General features: G+C 44.7%; 1 protein-coding gene across 6 annotated transcripts in view; it reads right to left on the bottom strand.

The window, feature by feature from the left end:
- NAV3 (neuron navigator 3) overlaps window positions 1-19,228 on the bottom strand; it is a 666,403-nt gene that overhangs the window by 238,463 nt on the left and 408,712 nt on the right. For all 6 annotated transcript variants that reach the window (XM_060191355.1, XM_060191352.1, XM_060191353.1 and 3 more), the window contains one exon: window positions 8,344-9,361. In XM_060191355.1, coding sequence (XP_060047338.1) covers window positions 8,344-9,361 — 1,018 coding nt within the window. The remainder of the gene's footprint in view (window positions 1-8,343; window positions 9,362-19,228) is intronic.

The raw sequence follows: 19,228 nt of genomic DNA, 5'->3' as shown, positions 1-19,228 counted from the left end.
ACCTGCCCCCCCCCCTGCAGGTAGGGAGCTGGGGATTTGAACTGGGATCCTTGCGCCGGTCTTTGTGGTTCATGCCATGTGCACTTAACCCGCTGCACTACCATCCAGCCCCCTTTATTTATTATTTTAATGAGAGAGAGAGAGAGAGAGAGAGAGAGAGAGAGGTGGCAGTGGGAAGAGGACACACAAATCGGGTGCATGCAATGACATGGCTTGAACCGGGATCCTCGGCAAGCAAGCTCTATGCTTGACACTGAGATATCTCCTTGGCCCTTACTAAGCTCAAATGTGAACTGGCCCAGAAATGTTGTAACATGAAGACTTGCACTAAACACTCAGTCAAAGGCAATGTCACTGAGAGAGTGTCAACAGTTAGCTTACGGAATGAATGGCAAGTGCAGAAAAATGTACAAAGGATGTGAATAAGACTTCTTAAATGAGGGTGGAGCAGTTAGGCTCCAAGGACCTCGGGGATCACATAAACTAGAGGGTCAGATGCCATCTTTTTTTGTTTGTTTTTTGTTTTTCCCTTTTGTTGCCCTTGTTGTTTTTTATTGTTGTTGTTACTGATGTCGTCGCTGTTAGATAGGACAGAGAGAAATGGAAAGAGGAGGGGAAGACAGAGAAGGGGACAGAAAGACACCTGCAGACCTGCTTCACCGCCTGTGAAGCGACCCTCCCCTGCAGGTGGGGAGCCCCGGGCTCGAAATGGGATCCTTCCGCCAGTCCTTCTGCTTTGCCCCACGTGTGCTTAACCCACTGTGCCACCACCTGACTCCCCAGCTGCTGTGTTTTACTGACAGTTAAAAAAATAAAAATAAAACAAGCATGTGTCTTGGAAATGGGCAGCAGAGACCTTGTAAAGGGCATTCATTATTATGAGGGAGAACCAGGTTCATACTCCCTGGTCTACACTTACAGGGGGGAAATGTCACAGGAGGGGAAGCAGAGCTGTAGGTGTCTCTCTGTTTCTCTCCCTTTTTCCTCTCAATTTTTGTCTCTATCAAAAATAAAATAGCTGCTGGAAGAAATGGTTATCTCATTGTGATAACCGGAATGGCAATAAAAAAAAAAATGGGGCCAGGTGATAGCACACCTGGTTAACTACACACACTGCAATACACAAGGACCTGGGTTCAAGCCCTTGATCCCCACCTGTAGGGGAGAAGCCAAACAGTCAAAAAGAGATGTAGGTGTCTGTCTCTCCCTCATCTTCCTTCCCTCTAGATTTCTCTCAGTTCTAACAAATAAAATAAAGCTTTTGCAGGTGTCTCTCTTTTCCCCTCTCTATCTTCCCCTTTTCTCTCAATTTCTCTCTGTCTTTATCCAACAATATATGAAATAAAATAATTTCTAAAAACAAGAGGAAAAATGATATATAATTACTACTTTTACACCCTCCCCAGCAAATTCACATTAGTATGAACAAAATTACTCTGAACTGATTGATGAAAGGTCTCAAAAGTGATTTTATCATGTGTAGACAAAGAACATTTTCTTACTGTATAGCTACCTTCAGTAACCTTATATGACTGATAATACAAATAAGAATAACTAAAATATGGCTTACAGGCCTAAATCATGTCTTTGCAATCCAGCTCTAGGCTAAAAACTATAGGAGATTGTTATATTAGTCTTAACCAAAAGAGGTACAAGTTCTTAGTCATCAGACATTAGAAACTACACTTGAGGGGCTGGGTGGTGGCGCACCTGGTTGAGCACACATGTTACAGTGAGCAAGAACCCAGGTTCAAGCCCCTGGTCCCCAACTGTGGGGGGGGGGGGGGGGAGCAGGGCTTCATGTGTCTTCAGAGTGGTGAAGCAGGGCTGGAGGTGTCTCTCTGTTTCTCTCCCTCTCCCCTCTTGATTTCTGGCTGTCTCCATCAAACAAATAAAGACAATAAAAAAATTTAAAAAGGGAGTCAGGCAGTAGCACAACGGGTTAAGCGCAGATGGTGCAAAACACAAGGACTGACGTAATGATACCGGTTCAAGCCCCCGGCTCCCTACCTGCAGGGTAGTCACATCACAAGCGGTGAAGCAGGTCTGCAGGTGTCTGTCTTTCTCTCCCCCTCTCTGTCCTCCCCTCCTCTCTCCATTTCCCTCTGTCCTATCTAACAACGACAACATCAATAACAACAACAATAACAAAAACAATGGAAAGCAACAAGGGCAACAAAAGGGAAAATAAATATTTTTTAAAAATTGAAAAAAAAAAGAAACAACTTGAGAGAATTTGGAGGTTAAGCCCTGCATACATATTGATTTACATCATCTTCCAAATAGCCTTAAGAAGAAACTTGATTTTTTACAATTTTTTTTAACCTTTATCTACTTAATTTGATAGGACAGAGAGAAATTGAGTAGGAAGGGGTATAGAGGCAGAGAGTTATCAGCAGCCCTCTTTACCGCTGTGATGCCTCCCCCTTCAGGTGGGGACCAGGGACTTGAACCTGGTTCCTTGTGTTTTATAAAAAAATGCGTTCTACCAGGCGCGCCACCACTCAGCTCCAAGAAGGAACTTTATTACCACTCCTACTTTATAGGTTAGGGACTTGAGGTTCAGATTCTACAGTCTGTATTGTTTAGCAGCTTACTGAAATCACTTGATTTTTTTTACATTTCAGTTTACAAAAAAAAAAAAAGGATTTGTTTAGGAAGGAGAGAAATAAAAGGGAGAAAGAACCAGAACAATATCACTCTATAACACATGCATCGCCAGAAGCTGAATTTAGGACCTCATGCTTGAGAGTTCAATGCTTTATCTACTGTGCTACCTTAATGAGAGCAGATAGAGAGAGAGAGAGAGAAAGAGAGAGAGAAAGAAATCACACTCTGTCATATGAAGTGCTGGACACCAAGCTCAGGACTTCATGTTTTTAAGTCCAGTATTTTAGTTACTGGGCCACCTCCCAGACCACTATAATTTCCCCTGTGAAGCAGGGAACAGAAACTCTAGCAAGCTGAAGGACTTAAGAAGGTTACCCAACTGATCCACACTTGAACCTCTAAGCTCGACTGATTTTGTTTTTGTTGTTGGTAGCTATATATGAAAGTTGTATTTTCTTTTATTTATTTATTCCCTTCTGTTGCCCTTGTTGGTCTTTATTAGTGTTGTAGTTATTATCGCTGTTGTCGTTGTTGGCTAGGACAGAGAGAAATGGAGAGAGGAGGGGAAGACAGAGAGGGGGAGAGAAAGATAGACACCTGCAGACCTGCTTCACCGCCTGTTAAGTGATTCCCCTACAGGTGGGGAGCTGGGGGCTCGAACCTGGATCCTTAGGCCGGTCCTCTGTGCTACCACCTGACTCCCAAAAGCTGTATTTTCAAATGTGCCTCCACATTACATTTGTTGCCAATAAACAACAAAGCCCAGGCCTGTTGCTATTTCTAGAAAAAAAAAAAAAGAAGTCTGCTACATGACAGCTATGTTCTTTGTACCTAGATTTGCATTTTCCTGTGCCATCTGTGATGATTAGAAGCGACTGACGTCTATACAGAATATATTTTGAATACCCCATATGTGTGCTGACTGTTGTATATTTGAGGCTTTATGACTTTTCCCTCATCCTTCTCTCTCCTCACCCCCTCTCTATTTCTCTCTGTTTTATCAAATAAAATAGGACAAAAGAAAAAGAGAAGGAGAAGAAGGAGAAAAAGAAGGAGGAGAAGGAGAAGGTGGAGAAGAAAAGAAAAAGGAAAAATAGCCACCAGGAACAGTGGGTTTATAGTGCTGGCACTGAGCCCCAGCGGTAACCCCAGTGATAATAAAAACAGACAAAAAGCTAGCACACATACTTTCTTAAGTATTAAATAGTACACTAGATATAATGCAAGACAAATTTACAAATAACAGACGTAATAACTATGAAGTTATATTATTATTATTATTATTATTATTATTATTATTATTATTACCAGAGTACTGCTTAGCTCTGGTTTACATTGTTATGGGGGGGGGGGTTTGAACCTGGGACTTTGGAGCCTCAGGCAAGAGAGTCTCTTTGCATAGCCATTATGCTATCTACCCCTGCCCTGAAGATTATTATTTAACCTAGAAACTTTTTCCTAGCTCTGTGAACCACACACACACACTTTATTTTCTTTCCTTTCTTCTTTATAAAGACAGAAAAGTAGGGGAGAGAGGAGAAGAGAGAAGTAAGGAGAGGTCTGAGAGAGAGACCAGCAACACACTGTTCCAATGCTTGTGAAGCTTCTCCCATAGGTGGTGGTGGTGGTGGGGGGGGACTGGGGCCTTGAGCCTGTTTCCACATGTATGTTAACAGGAGTGCTCTCCTAGACCCAACAATGTCTGGCCCCAATAATTAGCATGTTTTAAATGTTGGGACAACGATTTCTTATAGAAAGCATTATGTGAACATTTAAAATAGGCTGAGATAGACTGTTCATATACATTTTACATCTGTCGTCTTCCCAATTCAATGGGCTCCTGATTGACCGCTGGAGAAAAACCATACTAAAAAATCTTAAATAATTTGTCTCAGGGTGTAGCGATGATAAGTGTCAGATCTGGCCATTAAACCCACCTCTGTCCAATTCAACATTTATTCCTCTGCCTTCTGGTATTCTTTTTTTCCAGGGACTAATGCAAAATCACCTGTAAACTCTATAGAACTCATAATGATTTTAAAAGGTAATTAGTTAATAAGTCACAGTAACAGACTAGAGAGGAGAAAACCAAGGTACTTATGTTCTATTTTGCTGTCCATAAATGTTGTGGCCTCAACAGGAGTTTGGGACTATTAGCATATGAATGACGTCACCCTGAGGCTGGACCTAAAAAGAAGGGAATGTATAAAAGACTGGGACTTGGAGCAGGTCTCTCTCTTTGGTTGCTGCTTTTTCTCCTGGAGCATCTTGGCAGAGGTCACTTCTTCGCCATGGCTACTTCTCCTGGGAACGGAACACGTGTAACTCTGCTAGCCAGTAAACTTTTAGACCCCTTTACAGCCATGAGCAACCTTTCCCAGAGCTGATAATTGTTTATCTTACAGGACTAAACTTTTGACAACTCTAGTCAGACTTTATGGACCTAGCGACCTCTTAACCCTTGATAATAACTGTTTGTTTTTCTTTTACCTGTTTCACCCTAATAAACCTTGTATTGCTTAAACCAGTTCCCAGCTCCCCACTGTGAATCCTTTTACACGAAGCAGCAGCCCCCTCCCAAACTCCTTTTTAAGTTAAATTACAACACATAACTATTAACTTTGAGAGCTTCACAGACTTACAGTGGGGTGGGAGATAGAGCTAAAGCATGGCAGGTGGTTTTTCTGGATGGAATCAAGAAGTTGTAAGCCTCTCTTTTGAGAACAACAGATGGTTCCCACATAACTATGGAGACCATGCCTCTAGTAGGAAGGATTGGCAGATGTGGAAATGTTTACAACTGTCTTGGAAGTTCCTGATAACATGAAAGATCAGCCTCACATATGGTCCAAGAAACATAAAAAAAGAAAAAAAGATCTGATGTGTACCTACATTCTTGACAGTGCTATTTGCAACAGCCAACATTTGGAGACAACCCAAGTGTCCAACAGCAGGATACAGAGTGGATAAAGCTATAAAAAAAAATGGTGGCATATTCTCCTTTACCAAAATACAGATAGCATTAGAATCACGTTGAGCTAGATAAGCCAGATAGGGAAGAGAAGAGCAAAAACTGAATGAACTAGGGGGCCAGGTGATGGTACAAGTTACCATGCACAAGGACCTGGGTTCAAGCCCCCATCCCCACCTGCAGGAAGGAAGCTTCAGAAGGACACAATAAAACAGGGCTGCTGGTATCTATCTCTCTCCCTCTAGCTCCATCTTCCCTCTCAATTTCTTTCTGCCCTATTAAAAGACCAGCAAGAAAAAAGAAAAAAGCAATGGTGGAGAGGGCCAGTGGATTCACAGTGCAGGCACTTAAACCCTAGCAATAATCCTGTTAGCAATTTAAAAACCAAACCAAAATGAGATGATGTCACTCACAGAAAGTCTCTAAGAAACAAAGACACCAATGAAAATCCAGTCTAAATCCTCAATGGACTATAGTTAACATAGCAGATTTGAGTCTTCAGGAGAGGAGAGTTGGGGACGTAAGTGGTGGGCTAGGGTGATGGTTTGGTTGAGGGTGAAGTGCACTGATGCCTCTCTGGAGAAATGTAGAAATGTAGCCAGTGATACTAAGCTGGGGAAAAAAAAATGTTGACACTTATGCACAAGCAAAGGTGGCCTATGAGCCAGCAAGTCCACTAGTAGGCCTATACCCCAAAAGGTAGAATAACACTGATTTAAAGGGACACATACAGCCCCGTGTTCATAGTAGCTTTATCCACAAAAGCTGAAACGTGGAAACAGCCAACAGATGACTGCAACAGAGGAGTGGATAAAAAAAAGTGATGGGCGGGAGTCAGGCGGTAGAGCAGCCTGTTAAGCGCATGTGGTGCAGAGCACAAGGACCAGCGTAAGGATCACAGTTCGAGCCCCCAGCTCCCCACCTGCAGGGGAGTCGCTTCACAGGCGGTGAAGCAGGTCTGCAGGTGTCTGTCTTTCTCTTCCTCTCTCTGTCTTCCCTTCCTCTCTCCATTTCTCTCTGTCCTATCCAACAACAACAACAACAATAACTACCACAAAGGCAACAAAAGGGAATAAATAAATAAATAAAAATTAAAAAGATGGTTTTTAAAAAGAAATTCTTCTTTAAAAAAAGTTATGGGCCATCTACTCCACAGAGTAGTATGTAGCAATAATAAAGGGATGATTGGGAGTACGGCGGTAGCACAGCGGGTTAAGCACACGTGGCACAAAGTGCAGGACCAGCGTAAGGATCCCAGTTTGAGCTCCCGCCTCCCGATCTGCAGGGGAGTCTCTACACAGGCGGGGTGAAGCAGGTCTGCAGGTGTCTGTCTTTCTCTCTCTCTCTCTCTCTCTCTCTCTCTCTCTCCATTTCTCTCTGTCCTATCTAACAATGATATCATCAACAACAACAATAAAAGAAAAACAACAAAGGGCAACAAAAGGGAAAATAAATAATAATTTTTTTTAAAAAAAAGGGGGGGATGATCATGTGTCCTTTGGGATACAGTGGATGGAATTGGAGAAGATGATACTCAGTGAAGCCAGTCAGAAGGGGAAGGACAACTGCAGGATGGCTTCAGTCAGATGTAGAATATAGACAATTGAACATACAAATGTGAAAAAAAAAAAAGAGTAGTCAACCTGTTTCCAAGACTGTGGGAGAACTCTATTTTTTATCTATGGGGGTGGGGATAGGGGACACAGACATTTGGCGACAGGAGTGGTGAAAAGTACATAAGTAAATAAAAATAATGCTCAAAGACCCGGGTTTGATGGTTTGATCCCCTGGTCCCCACATGCAGTGGGGAGGGGGAGGGATAGCGTCACAAGGAGTGGTGAAGCAAGCAGGGCTGCAGGTGTCTCTCTGTCTCTCTCCCTCTGTATCTCCCACTAGCTTCCCCTCAATTTCTGGCTGTCTTGGTCTAATAATTCGGGATAATAAATCTGTAAATAAATAATGAAAGAGACATTTAAAGAAGAGGACGCTTCAGACTGTGTCCAGAGACTTCAGGTGTGGAATGACAAGCCTTCAGCTTCATCACTCGGGTGAGACCTTTCCTTTCATAGGATTCTCTAATTCCATTCCAGGTGGTCCACTCCCCAATAAAGTCCCCAAACCTAGATGTAGTCCAGGTCCCCTGAGATAGAGCATAGGTTCACCCATGCCCATAAACTAGGGGAAAAATATATACCTGAAAGCAGAAGTACACAAGAGCATGCAGGGAATACCCCCCAACACTTCATCTGCACTATTCCAGTCTTTAGGTCCATGATTGCTCAACAATTTGTTTGGCTTTGTATGTTAACTCTCTTTTCAGCCACCAGGTTCCGGATGCCAGCAAGATGCTGACCAGACTTCCCTGGACAGACTGGTCCATTTCCTCAGAGCCCCACCTTACTAGGGAAAGAGAGAGGCAGACTGGGAGTATGGATCGACCAGTCAACGCCCATGTTCAGCAGGGAAGCAATTACAGAAACCAGACCTTCCACTCTCTGCAACCCACAACAACCCTAGATCCATAATCCCAGAGAGATAGAGAATGGGAAGGCTATCAGGGGAGGGGATGGGATATGGATATTGGGTTATGGGAATTGTGCAAAATTGTACCCCTCTTATTCTGTGGTTTTGTTAATGTCTCCTTTCTTAAATAAAAAATAAAATAAAACAAAATAAAATAAAATAAAAGAAGAGGACGAGAGACATGTCCAAATGGGGAGGCAAGGCTTGAAAGAAACAAACAGAAAAAAAGGGGTCCTTACCTGTAAATGAAAGGGGCCACAGTGGCGGTGTTGGGGTGGCTGTGTGGCTGCTGTTGGAGCTGGGTAGTTCCGTTTCCTGGGCTCTGCCCACTGCCCTGCAATGCCTGAGAGGCCTGGCCGCCTTCCCTCCCTTCCGAAGGTGCAGGGCCGCTGGCTGTGCTTGTCTTTTCCGGGGCTGTAGGCTTAGGAAAGGACTGGGCAGGGCTTCCCTTACTAGTCCTGAATTTCTCAGAGTCTTTGCTGCCCGTGGTGCCTGGAGAAAGAGTCTGCTTGGTGGGCACCTTGGAACCTGGCTTGGGGATGCCACTGGACGCTGGCATGAAACTTTCTTTCCTGGCTCCTGAGGCCTTGCTGCCCTTTGGGATCAGGCTGGCTATTTTAGACGTCTTTTTGGGCGCCGTCTCTGCCACTGGCTCCTTGTCCTCCTTGAGAGGTTTGTCACCACCACCCTCTTTGCTTTTGTCCCTGCTTTTGTCCTCTTTGTCCTTCAGCTGAAGCGGGGACTTTTTATTGTTGAGGTGTTTGCTCCCAGCTTTCGGAGGGGTTAACTTGGGGGATGCTTTGGGGCTGCTGTTGGTGGAGCCCCCGCAGTGAAGGCCACTGGGAAATCCTTCCATCTCTCCAGACTCTGAAAAGGCATCTTCGTCCTTCCCACCTTCCCCGGGACTCGAACTTGCAGACTGTGGGGGGCGGAGAGCCGACCGGGCATTGACCAGCTTGAACTTCTCCAGCATGGATTTCTGGCCTGAGGAAGGAGTCTTGCCACCACCCTCTGAGCAAGGGGCCTTGAGCCTGTCAGTGGCTGCAGCAGCCGGGGGTGGAGGGGAGGTGGCCGGGCTGGGCTGCTTCACTGCCAGCATGGTGGAAGTGGCACTGTGCTTGACGTTCATGGACTTGCTCCGCCAAGGCTTGCTGGCACTGGGTGATGGGATGGCGGAGGCCGGGGGCTGGCCCGCGGGGCCGGGGAGCTGCATGTTGCCATTGACACTTGCCTGTGGCTGAGGTCCTTTGGAAGAATCTGGAGAGAAAAGGAGAGGGAAAGGGATGAGGGAGAGGGATGAGGGAGAGGGATGAGGGAGAGGGATGAGGGAGAGGGATGAGGGAGAGGGAGAGGGATGAGGGAGAAGGATGAGGGAGAGGGAGAAGAGGAGGAGGAGGGTGCTAAATGTGGACCTTTGATATGACTTCACTGAATTTCTCAGTACAGTCACAGTGGGGTGATACTATAAATGCACATCATGTAAGGTATACTGTGAAGCACGCCATGCAGGGTTGTTACAAAGGTTCTGTGTATTTATAGACATAGTTTCTGTTGTGTATGCCACTTTTTATTATCTCTTTGTTGGTGGTATTGTTTTTTAGAAGAAATAGAGAGACAAACATGTGGTGAGGGCTCAGCTCTAAACTGGGTGACACATGACAAAGCAGTCCACTCTCCAGCTGAGCTATTTTGCCAGCTCTTTATATTAATTCTCATTATATATATATATTATATATCTAATTCTCATCATATATATAAATTCAACATATATATATGTTGAATTTATATATATAGTTCTTCTTAAATTATTGAGCCCATATAAGCATACATTTAATGCTTCTCTTATAAAAATGAATGATACAAAAAAACAACTAAATCAGAACTCTGGCAGGGTAGCACACCAGGTTATGTCTACATAGGAAAAAGCACAAGGACTTGCTCAAGGATCCTGGTTGGAGCCCCTGGCTCCCCACCTGCAGGGAAGGTCACTTCAAGCAGTGAAGCAGATCTGGAGGTGTCTATCTTTCTCTCCTCCTCCCTAACTCTCCCTCCTCTCTCAATTTATCTCAGTTCTATCCAGTAAAAAAAAAAAAAAAAAAAAAGGCAGCTAGGAATAGTGGATTCGTAGTCTCAGCACCAACCCCCAGCAAACACCCTGAAGGCAAAAAAAAAAAAAACAATAACAACAACAAAACTAAACTAAATCAGGGGGCCAGGCGGTAGTGCACCTGGTTTAGCGCACACGTTTCAAAGCACAAGGACATAGTCCCCACCTGCAGGGGGAAAGCTTCACGAGTGGTGGAGCAGGGCTGCAGGTGTCTCTCTTGTCTCTCTCCCTCTCTATCTCTCCCTCTGTCTCAATTTCTGGCTGCCTCTATCCAATAGATACAGTCAACAAGAGAAAAATGATATATTTTTAAAATATTTATGTATTCCCTTTTGTTGCCCTTGCTGTTTTTTATCGCTGTAGTTATTTTTGTTGTTGTTATTGCTGCCATCGTTGTTGGATAGGACAGAGAGAAATGGAGAGAGGAGGGGAAGACAGAGAGGGGGAGAGAAAGACAGACACCTGCAGACCTGCTTCACCACCTGTGAAGCGACCCCTCTACAGGTGGGGAGCCGGGGGGTTGGAACCGGGATCCTAAACACCGGTCTTTGTGCTTTGCGCCAGGTGCGCTTTACCCGCTGTGCTATCGCCTGATTCCTGATTTCTATTGATAGAACAGTTACAGACCTCCATGAGCTGCACATACACTCACTTTAGGTGTCCTGAAAATAAATAGACTTACGCAAGACAAAACCAACACACTGCAAAATACTCCAGGTCTCAGATATGCTCATTCTCTGGAAATGAACTTCCACCATATGCTTCTGTCTTTTGTTTAATTCTTTTAGCAGCTGACCACGTGAGCTGCTAAACAGTTTACTATTTCAGATGGCATAAAATAATGGGGCTGATTTTCTCACAATCACTGTCACATCATTTTCACAAGATGCCTGTTCCCCAGGGAATAGGCACTAAATTTCTTCCCTCCCTCTTTCACTCCCTCCCTCCCTTCCTTTCTCTTTCTTTTTTTTTTTTTTTTTTTTTTCATTTTTGCCTCCAACGTTATTGCTGGGGCTCAGTGCCGGTACTATGAATCCACTGCTCCTGGTGGACATTTTTTCCATTTTATTAGAACAGAGAGAAATTGAGAGAGGAGGGGAGATAGAGAGGGAGAGAGAGACGGAGAGACACCTGCAGACCTGCTTCACTGCTTGTGAAGCTTTCCTTCCTACAGGTGGGGAGCCGGGGGCTTGAACTCAGATCTTTGTGCAGGTCCTTGTGCTTGGTACTCTGTGCGCTTACCCAGGTATGCCACCTCCTGGCTGAGCCCCCTTTCTCTCTTTCTTTTTTGTAACATTAATTTATTGGAGTGGATCCGACACTGCCCAACACATGGAAGAGCCAAGATGAAAACAGGGTCCCCAAGTAGGCAAGTCCTGACCTTTGTACCCGCAAAACCACTTCCCCAGTTCCTTCTTTCTTTCCTCCCTCCCTTCCTTCTTTCCTTCCTTTCTCCTTCTTTCCATCCTTCTTTCCTTCCTCCCTTCTGCCTCCAGGCTATCTCTGGGGCTCAGTGCACGCACCAAGACTCCACCAGCTGCCATCAGTTTTCATTCTTTGAAAACAAGACAGGCGGCGGGGGTGGGGGTGGGGCTGGGTAGGGAGAAGAAACCCTGCAGCGCTTCTCCGTGGCTTGTGAAGCCTCCCCCTTTCAAGTGGGGACCTGGGGCTTGAACCTGAGTTCTCATATATTGTAGGTAACATGTGCACTCTACCGTCTACACCACAAGCTGGCTCCACAACCCCCCCCCCCCCCAGTTGCTGGTTTGGTCAGAAGCTTACATGGGTGTGCAGTGCTTTAAAAGGCTGCAAGGATGAAGTGACAGTTACCGATGTCCCAACGGATTAGGGTTAGGGTTAGGGTCAGGGTCAAGAGATGACAGTGACTCTTAGGAGCACTGCTGCTTTACCAATAATGTGATCTTCAAGCTGCCATTTGTTCTGAGAAAGGTATATCCCCCACCCCTCCCATTGCAAGCAGGACAACAGGATGGCATTGTTTTCTTCTCTAATGATATTTCTGTGTGAGCCTTCTCTGCCTTTGCTGATCTCAGCATTCCTCTGGTGAAATGAGAACAGTGCTTGTTTTTTATGAATTATTATTAAAATGGTATCTGTGGGGGTTGGGCAGTAGCACGGCACAAAGGGCAAGGACCTGCATAAGGAACCCAGTTTGAGACCCCGGCTGGCTCCCCACTTGCAGGGGTGTTGATTCACAGGCGGAGAAGCAGGTAATAAATAAATAAATAAATAAATAAATAAATAAATAAAATGTTATCTGTAGCTTTTCAAGCTCAATTTGAGCTTATCTGATTGCCTTTGATTAGGTAAGTCATATAACTTCTTTAAAAAGATTTATTTCTTTACTTATGAGAGTGAGAAGAAAAAAAAAAAACAGAGATCTGGGGGAGATAGCATAATGGTGACATAAAAATGATTTTCATGTCTGAGGGTCTTAAGTCCCAGGTTCAATTCCTGGCACTATCATAAACTAGTGGGGAACAATGTGCATTCCTTTGGCTAAAACAAACAAATAAGCAAACAAAACATTTTTAAAGATTTAAAAAAATATTTATTTCCTTTTTGTTGCCCTTGTTTTTATTGTTGTTATAGTTATTTTTGTTGTTGTTACTGATGTTGTTGTTGGATAGGACAGAGAGAAATGGAGAGAGGAGGGGAAGACAGAGAGGGGGAGAGAAAGACAGACACGTGCAGACCTATCTCACCGCCTGTGAAGCGACTCCCCTGCAAATGGGGAGCCGGGGGCTCGAACTGGGATCCTTATGGCGGTCTTTGCACTTCACACCATGTGTGCTTAACCCACTGTGCTAATGCCCGACTCCCCGTTTCTTTTCTTTCTTTTTTTATTGCCTCCAGGGTTATCGCTAGGACTTGGTGACTGCACTATGCATCCACTGCTCCTAGAGGCTATTTTTCCCTTTTGTTGCCCTTGTTGTTTATCATTATCGTTATTATTATTGTTGTTGTTGCTGTCATCGATGTTGGATAGGATAGAGAGAAATGGAGAGAGGAGGATAGGACAGAGAAAGACAGGCAGGCACCTGCAGACCTGCTTGTGAAGCGACTCGTCTACAAGTGGGGAGCTGGGGCTCGAACCGGGATCCTTACGCAGGTCCTTATGCTTTGTGCCACTGGCACTTAACCAGCTGCGCTACTGCCCAACTCCCCAAACAAAACATTTTTATGCCCTGGCTGTGTCAGGGAATGAATTCAGGACCTCCGAGATACAAGTTCTGTGCTCTGCCCACTGAAAGATATCCCTGGCCCACATAATCTTCTTTCTTTAATTATTTTAAAATATATATTTAAGTATTTATTTATTTTTGTCTTTATTTATCGGCTAGAGACAGCCAGAAATCGAGAGGGAGGTAAAGAGGAAGAGAGACAAAGAGACACCTCCAGCCCTGTTGAAACACTTGTGGGGACCAGGGGCTTGAAACTGGGTCCTTGGGCATTATAACATGTGCACTCAACCAGGTGTGCCACCACCCAGTCCGACCACACAGTTTTCAAATGAATCACTTTTGCAACCATCTACATGTGAAAACTGATGGTCTTTTCCATCTCATTTTTAATAAGGAAGTAAAATGATTTTTAATCCCTTACTGTCTTGCCAATTTTAGATTTTATTTTTAATCATTGGGAAGGACAGAGAAGAACTGAAATAATACACTGATTCTCCAAGCAGATCATTCAGAGGAACTGATATTGGCTGTGTTGGCTTAAAGTTGTTGCCTCTGCCGAGAAACACATGAAAAAAATGCTCCAAGTCTCTGATTATGGGGACCAGAGAAATGCAAATCAAGACAACAATGAGATACCACTTCACTCCTGTAAGAATGTCATACATCAGAAAAGGCAACAGCAGCAAATGCTGGAGAGCCTGTGGGGTCAAAGGAACCCTCCTACACTGCTGGTGGGAATGTCAATTGGTCCAACCTCTGTGGAGAACAGTCTGGAGAACTCTCAGAAGGCTAGACATGGACCTACCCTATGACCCTGCAATTCCTCTCCTGGGGATATATCTCAAGGAACCCAACATATCCATCCAGAAGTATCTATCTATCTGTGTACACATATATTCTTGGCAGCACAATTTGTAATAGCCAAAACCTGGAAGCAACCCAGGTGTCCAACAACAGATGAGTGGCTGAGCAAGCTGTGGTCCATATACACAATGGAATACTACTCAGCTATTAAAAATGGTGACTTCACCGTTTTCAGCCAATCTTGGATGGACCCTGAAAAATTCATGTTAAGTGAGATAAGTCAGAAACAGAAGGATGAAAATGGGATGATCTCACTCTCAGGCAGAAGTTGAAAAACAAGATCAGAAGAGAAAACACAAATAGAACTTGAACTGGAGTTGGCCTATTGCACTAAAGTAAAAGACTCTGGGGTGGGTTGGGGTGGGGGGAGAATACAGGTCCAAGAAGGATGACAGAGGACCTAGTGGGGGTTGTATTGTTATGTGGAAAACAGAAATATTATGCATGTACAAACTATTGTATTTACCTTTGAATGTAAAAGATTAATTCCCCAAAAAAGAAAGATTTAAAAAAAAAAGTTGTTGCCTCAGGTTCCAAGGAATTCCCAGGTAGCAGGTAACATGCATGTTTTTGGGCTGTCAGAATGCCATCACATATTTCCCCATGCAAAAACAGGGAAAAATACATCATGACTTTTCCGGCAAACCCCAACAGATGGCATTATAAGATGTCTGCTTAGTTGTGATGGGCAGGTTGCAGATGTTTTGATAAACTAGAAATCTATGTGAGATGACAGATTTAATGGTTGGGAAATTTTTATTTATTGGAATTTAAAAAAATGGTTTGTTGACTGAAAACTCTTGGCCTTTGAAATAGATGAGAACCTTTTTTTTTTTTCTCTTTTAAAGATTTTATTTGTTTATTAACGAGAAAGATAGGAGGAAAGAGAAAGAAGCAGACATCACTCAGGCACTTGTGCTACCAGGGATCAAAACCTGCCTGAGAGTCCAAAACTTTATCACTGTGCTACCTCTGGACCACAAAAGAAAGCTCCTGCAAATAGTTGACAACCTCGTGACTCGTGTTCTCTGTCTCCACCTTGTGGCTACTGTAAGTATTGTCAGTTTGTAATCAGGCACCACTTCTTGGCCAAGCCAGCTCAGGAGTCCCATCCCCACCCCAGTAAAGGAAGTTGTTGGTGCTATGGTTCTCTCCCCTCTCCCCTCTCCCCCTGTCCCTCCCCCTGTCCCTCCCTGTCCCTCTCCCCCTGTCCCTCCCCCTCCCCCATCCCTCCCCCTGTCCCTCTCCCTCTCCCCTGTACCTCCCCTTCCCTCCCTCTGTCCCTCCCTGTCTCTCTCTCTCCCTCTGTCTCTCCCTCTCCCTCTGTCTCTCCCTCTCCCTCCCCCCTCCCCTTCCCCTCCCCTTTTCTTTTCCCTCCCCCTCTCTGTCTCCCACTCCCTCTGTCTCTCCCTCTCTGCCTCTAAAAAACCAGATCAAATATATTTCAAAGCCTACTTTGAGATCTTTGCTTTTAGACATCAGAAATCAAGAAAAGCACTTCACCATGCAGAAACACTCGGATAAGGTAAGATACGAAGCCACTAGACTGGTCTAAAACATCTCCCGGTGGTCACTCTGCCAGAGTCCTGCCAATCCAATAGGCGAGTACTACTTGACTGTCCTGGCACAAACCCCACGGGGCCTTTGGGCATTCAACTCAGCACACCCACATGCCCGAGCATGCTGACACACACTTAGAATGCCAAAGCACAACACAGAAGGAACGGCCCTTTGGATGAGGTGTTGGCATGAAGCCAGCCTCCCCACCCCTCCATCTTGCATTGCTGATACTATGGCCTATTTACATAAGCATTGTTTTGCCTGAAAGATCCCCACCCACCCCACTGATGTATCTTCTTTCTACCTCAAGACCCGCCCTGCCTGCAGGGTAACATTAATCCCACTGGTTAAAACCCTTGTAACAGTTGCTAAAGAAGATTCTACCTTCCCAATGTGCCTTTTTCCTTTCTCCACCCCCTTTCCTAGCTATTTCTGTTTCTGACTTGCCACTTCCGGTTTTATCCTCTCAAAGCCACTTCCGTTTCTGATTTCTCTCTCTCCCACGTCCTGACCTAGAGGAGGTCAGGCGTGCAGACCGGGAGGCAGACACCAGCCATTGCTGTTGGCACCATGTGGCTTAACCTGCTGCACTCATGCCTGGCTCTGGGGCTCCCACATGAATAAAGATTTGTATTGCTACAGCCAGGAGCTTGGTTCCTGGATCATCTCTCTCTTCCACCCGCTACGCTGGCCTGGCAATGAGGGACTTTTAGCTACCTTCTTTCTCCCCAGGAAATGCCTGTATCTTCAGCAACATCTGTGAGGATTCTAAAGTTTGCATCCTGACCATCCAAAAAGATATGTGTACACTTGTGTTCATAGCAGCACAGTCTATAATAGCCAAAACCTAGAAGCAACCCAGATGTCCAACAACAGATGAGTGGCTGAGCAAGTTGTGGTCAAGATACACACTGGAATACTACTCAGCTATGAAAAATGGTGACTTCACTTTCTTCACCTCATCTTAGATGGGGCTTGAAGGAAGTATGTTAAGTGAGATCAGCCAGAAACAAAAGGATGAATATGGGATGATCTCACTCACAGACAGAAGCTGGAAAAAAAAAGACCAAAAGGAAAAACTCTAAGCATAACTAGGACTGGAGTTGGTGTATTGCACCAAAGTAAAGGACTCTAGGATTTGGGGGGGTTCAGGTCCTGGAACATGATGGCAGAGGAGAACCTAGTGGGGGTTGTATTGTTATGTAGAAGTGTTTTACATGTACAAACTATTGTATTTTACTTTCGACTGTAAAACATTAATCCCCCAACAAAGAAATTCAAAAAAAGAAAAAATAATAAGTTTCATCCTTTATTTTAAAGACACTCTTAACTTTCAAATACTACTTTCTTCTATTTTTTTCTCCTCCTCCTCCTTCTTCTTTCTCTTTCCTCTTCTGTTTTCCTTTCCCTGTCCCTGTCCCCCTTCCTGGTCTTCTTTGTTCAACTCAAAACTCAGGAATAGGGGAGAAGGTGGTGGGATACTTGGTTGAGCACTCACATCACAGTGCACAAGGACCCAGGTTCAAGCCCCTGGTCCCCACCTGCAGGGGGGAACCTTCTCAAGTGGTGAGGAAGGGCTGCAGGTGCCTCTGTCTCTCTCTCCCTCTCTACCTCCCGCTCTTTTTCTCAATTTTTCTTTCTGTCTCTAGCCAATAATACATAAATAAAATAAGAGAGTCAGGAATAATGCAGAGAAGTCACTTTTCATTCCAGTGGGAATACTCAATCTGACTTAGTTTTGATGGGCAGGGCATCTTCACATCTTCACAAGAGTGTCTAGTTCACACCCTCCTTTATTTATTTGTTTGTTTACTATTTTTTACCAGAGCCCTACTCAGCTCTGGCTTATGGTGGAGCAGGGATTGGAACCTGGGACTTTGGAGCCTCAGGCATGAGTCTCTTTGAATCATCATTATGCTAGCTATCCCTGCCCTTAATTGTCCCTTTAAAAAAAATTATAAAATGGAAACATTGACAAGTCTATAGGATAAGAGGGGTACATTTCCACACAATGCCCACCCCCAAAGCTCCATATCCAATCCCCTTCCTTGACAGCTTCCCTATTCTTTATCTCTCTGGGAGTATGGACCCAGGCTAAAAAGACACCTTAAAGTACCTAATGAAATAGTTTCTACTTAGACCTAGACACCCTCCTCACCTACCTCCTATCACACTTCTCTCAATCACTCCAAAGTTGAGCTTGTCAGACAAAGTAAGGACTACAAAAGCTTACTAAGGGCAAGAGACTGGCATACTTTAATGATGGCTCTTTGGTCACTATCAGGCCACCCCATCATCTGGGGCCCTACTTGGGGATTCCTGGGATTCCCACACAGACATGATGGGCCTAGACCTCTAACAGATTCCTCTCTCCACTGTCACTGGTCATCTCCATCAGGAAAAACATTGTGGACCCTACTGTGGGCCTCTACAGGACCTTGCTCTCAATGTGGAAAAACAATCGTCCCTTTTCAAAGGGTAGGTCTAGCAGCAAATGGAGTGAAGTACTGTAAAGAGAGTTTGAAGTTCTGTGATTTACAAGCACTGCCTTAAAGACCTGGAGAGAGGGACTTGGGCGGTAGCGCAGCAAGTTAAGGGCGCGTGGCACAAAGCTCAAGGACCAGGGTAAGGATTCCGGTTCGAGTTCCCAGCTCCCCACCTGCAGGGGAGTCACTTCACAAGCGGTGAAGCAGGTCTGCAGGTGTCTATCTTTCTCTCCCCCTCTCTGTCTTCCCCTCTTCTCTCCATTTCTCTCTGTCCTATCCAACAATAATGACATCAATAATTACAACATATGAAAACCTGGTTTCTTCAGGGAAAACAGTGATGCCATCTGGTGTGCTAATGGCCTCCACAGGCTAAACACCTCTCATAACAATGCCTAGGCTTTCCAGGTTCCATGTTTACTTGTCTGTAATCACAAGGGGAGGGCAGCTCAGCTCCATTGCTCAACTGGACAATGACTGCTCTGTCCCAGGCCTTATCCAAGTCCTGCCCTGGAGGAAGTTTAGGTGCTGGAGTCTCTCTCTTTCTTTCTCTCTGCCTCAATGTCTCTCTCTTAAAAAAAAAAGGAAAGGAGTAGGGCAGTAGTGCAGCAGGTTAAGTGCACATGGTACGAAGCTCGATGACTGGCATGAAGAGCCCATTTCTAGGCCCCGGCTTCCCACCTGCAGGGGGGTCACTTCATAAGCGCTGAAGCAGGTCTGCAGGTGTCTCTCGGTCTCTCTGCCCCTCTCTATTTTTCTCTGTCCTATCCAATACAATACAAAGAATAAGAAGTGACGGAAAAAAAAATTGGTGGGGGGTTAGATTGTTATGCAGAAAACTGAGAAATGTTACACATATAAACTACTGTATTTTACTGTCGACTGTAAACTCTTAATCTCC

Source organism: Erinaceus europaeus, chromosome 5 (assembly GCF_950295315.1).
Source record: "Erinaceus europaeus chromosome 5, mEriEur2.1, whole genome shotgun sequence".
In the NCBI taxonomy this organism is placed as follows: domain Eukaryota; kingdom Metazoa; phylum Chordata; class Mammalia; order Eulipotyphla; family Erinaceidae; genus Erinaceus; species Erinaceus europaeus.
The sequence above is the reverse complement of the archived record's forward strand: the minus strand, read 5'-3'. Positions and strand labels throughout refer to the sequence as shown.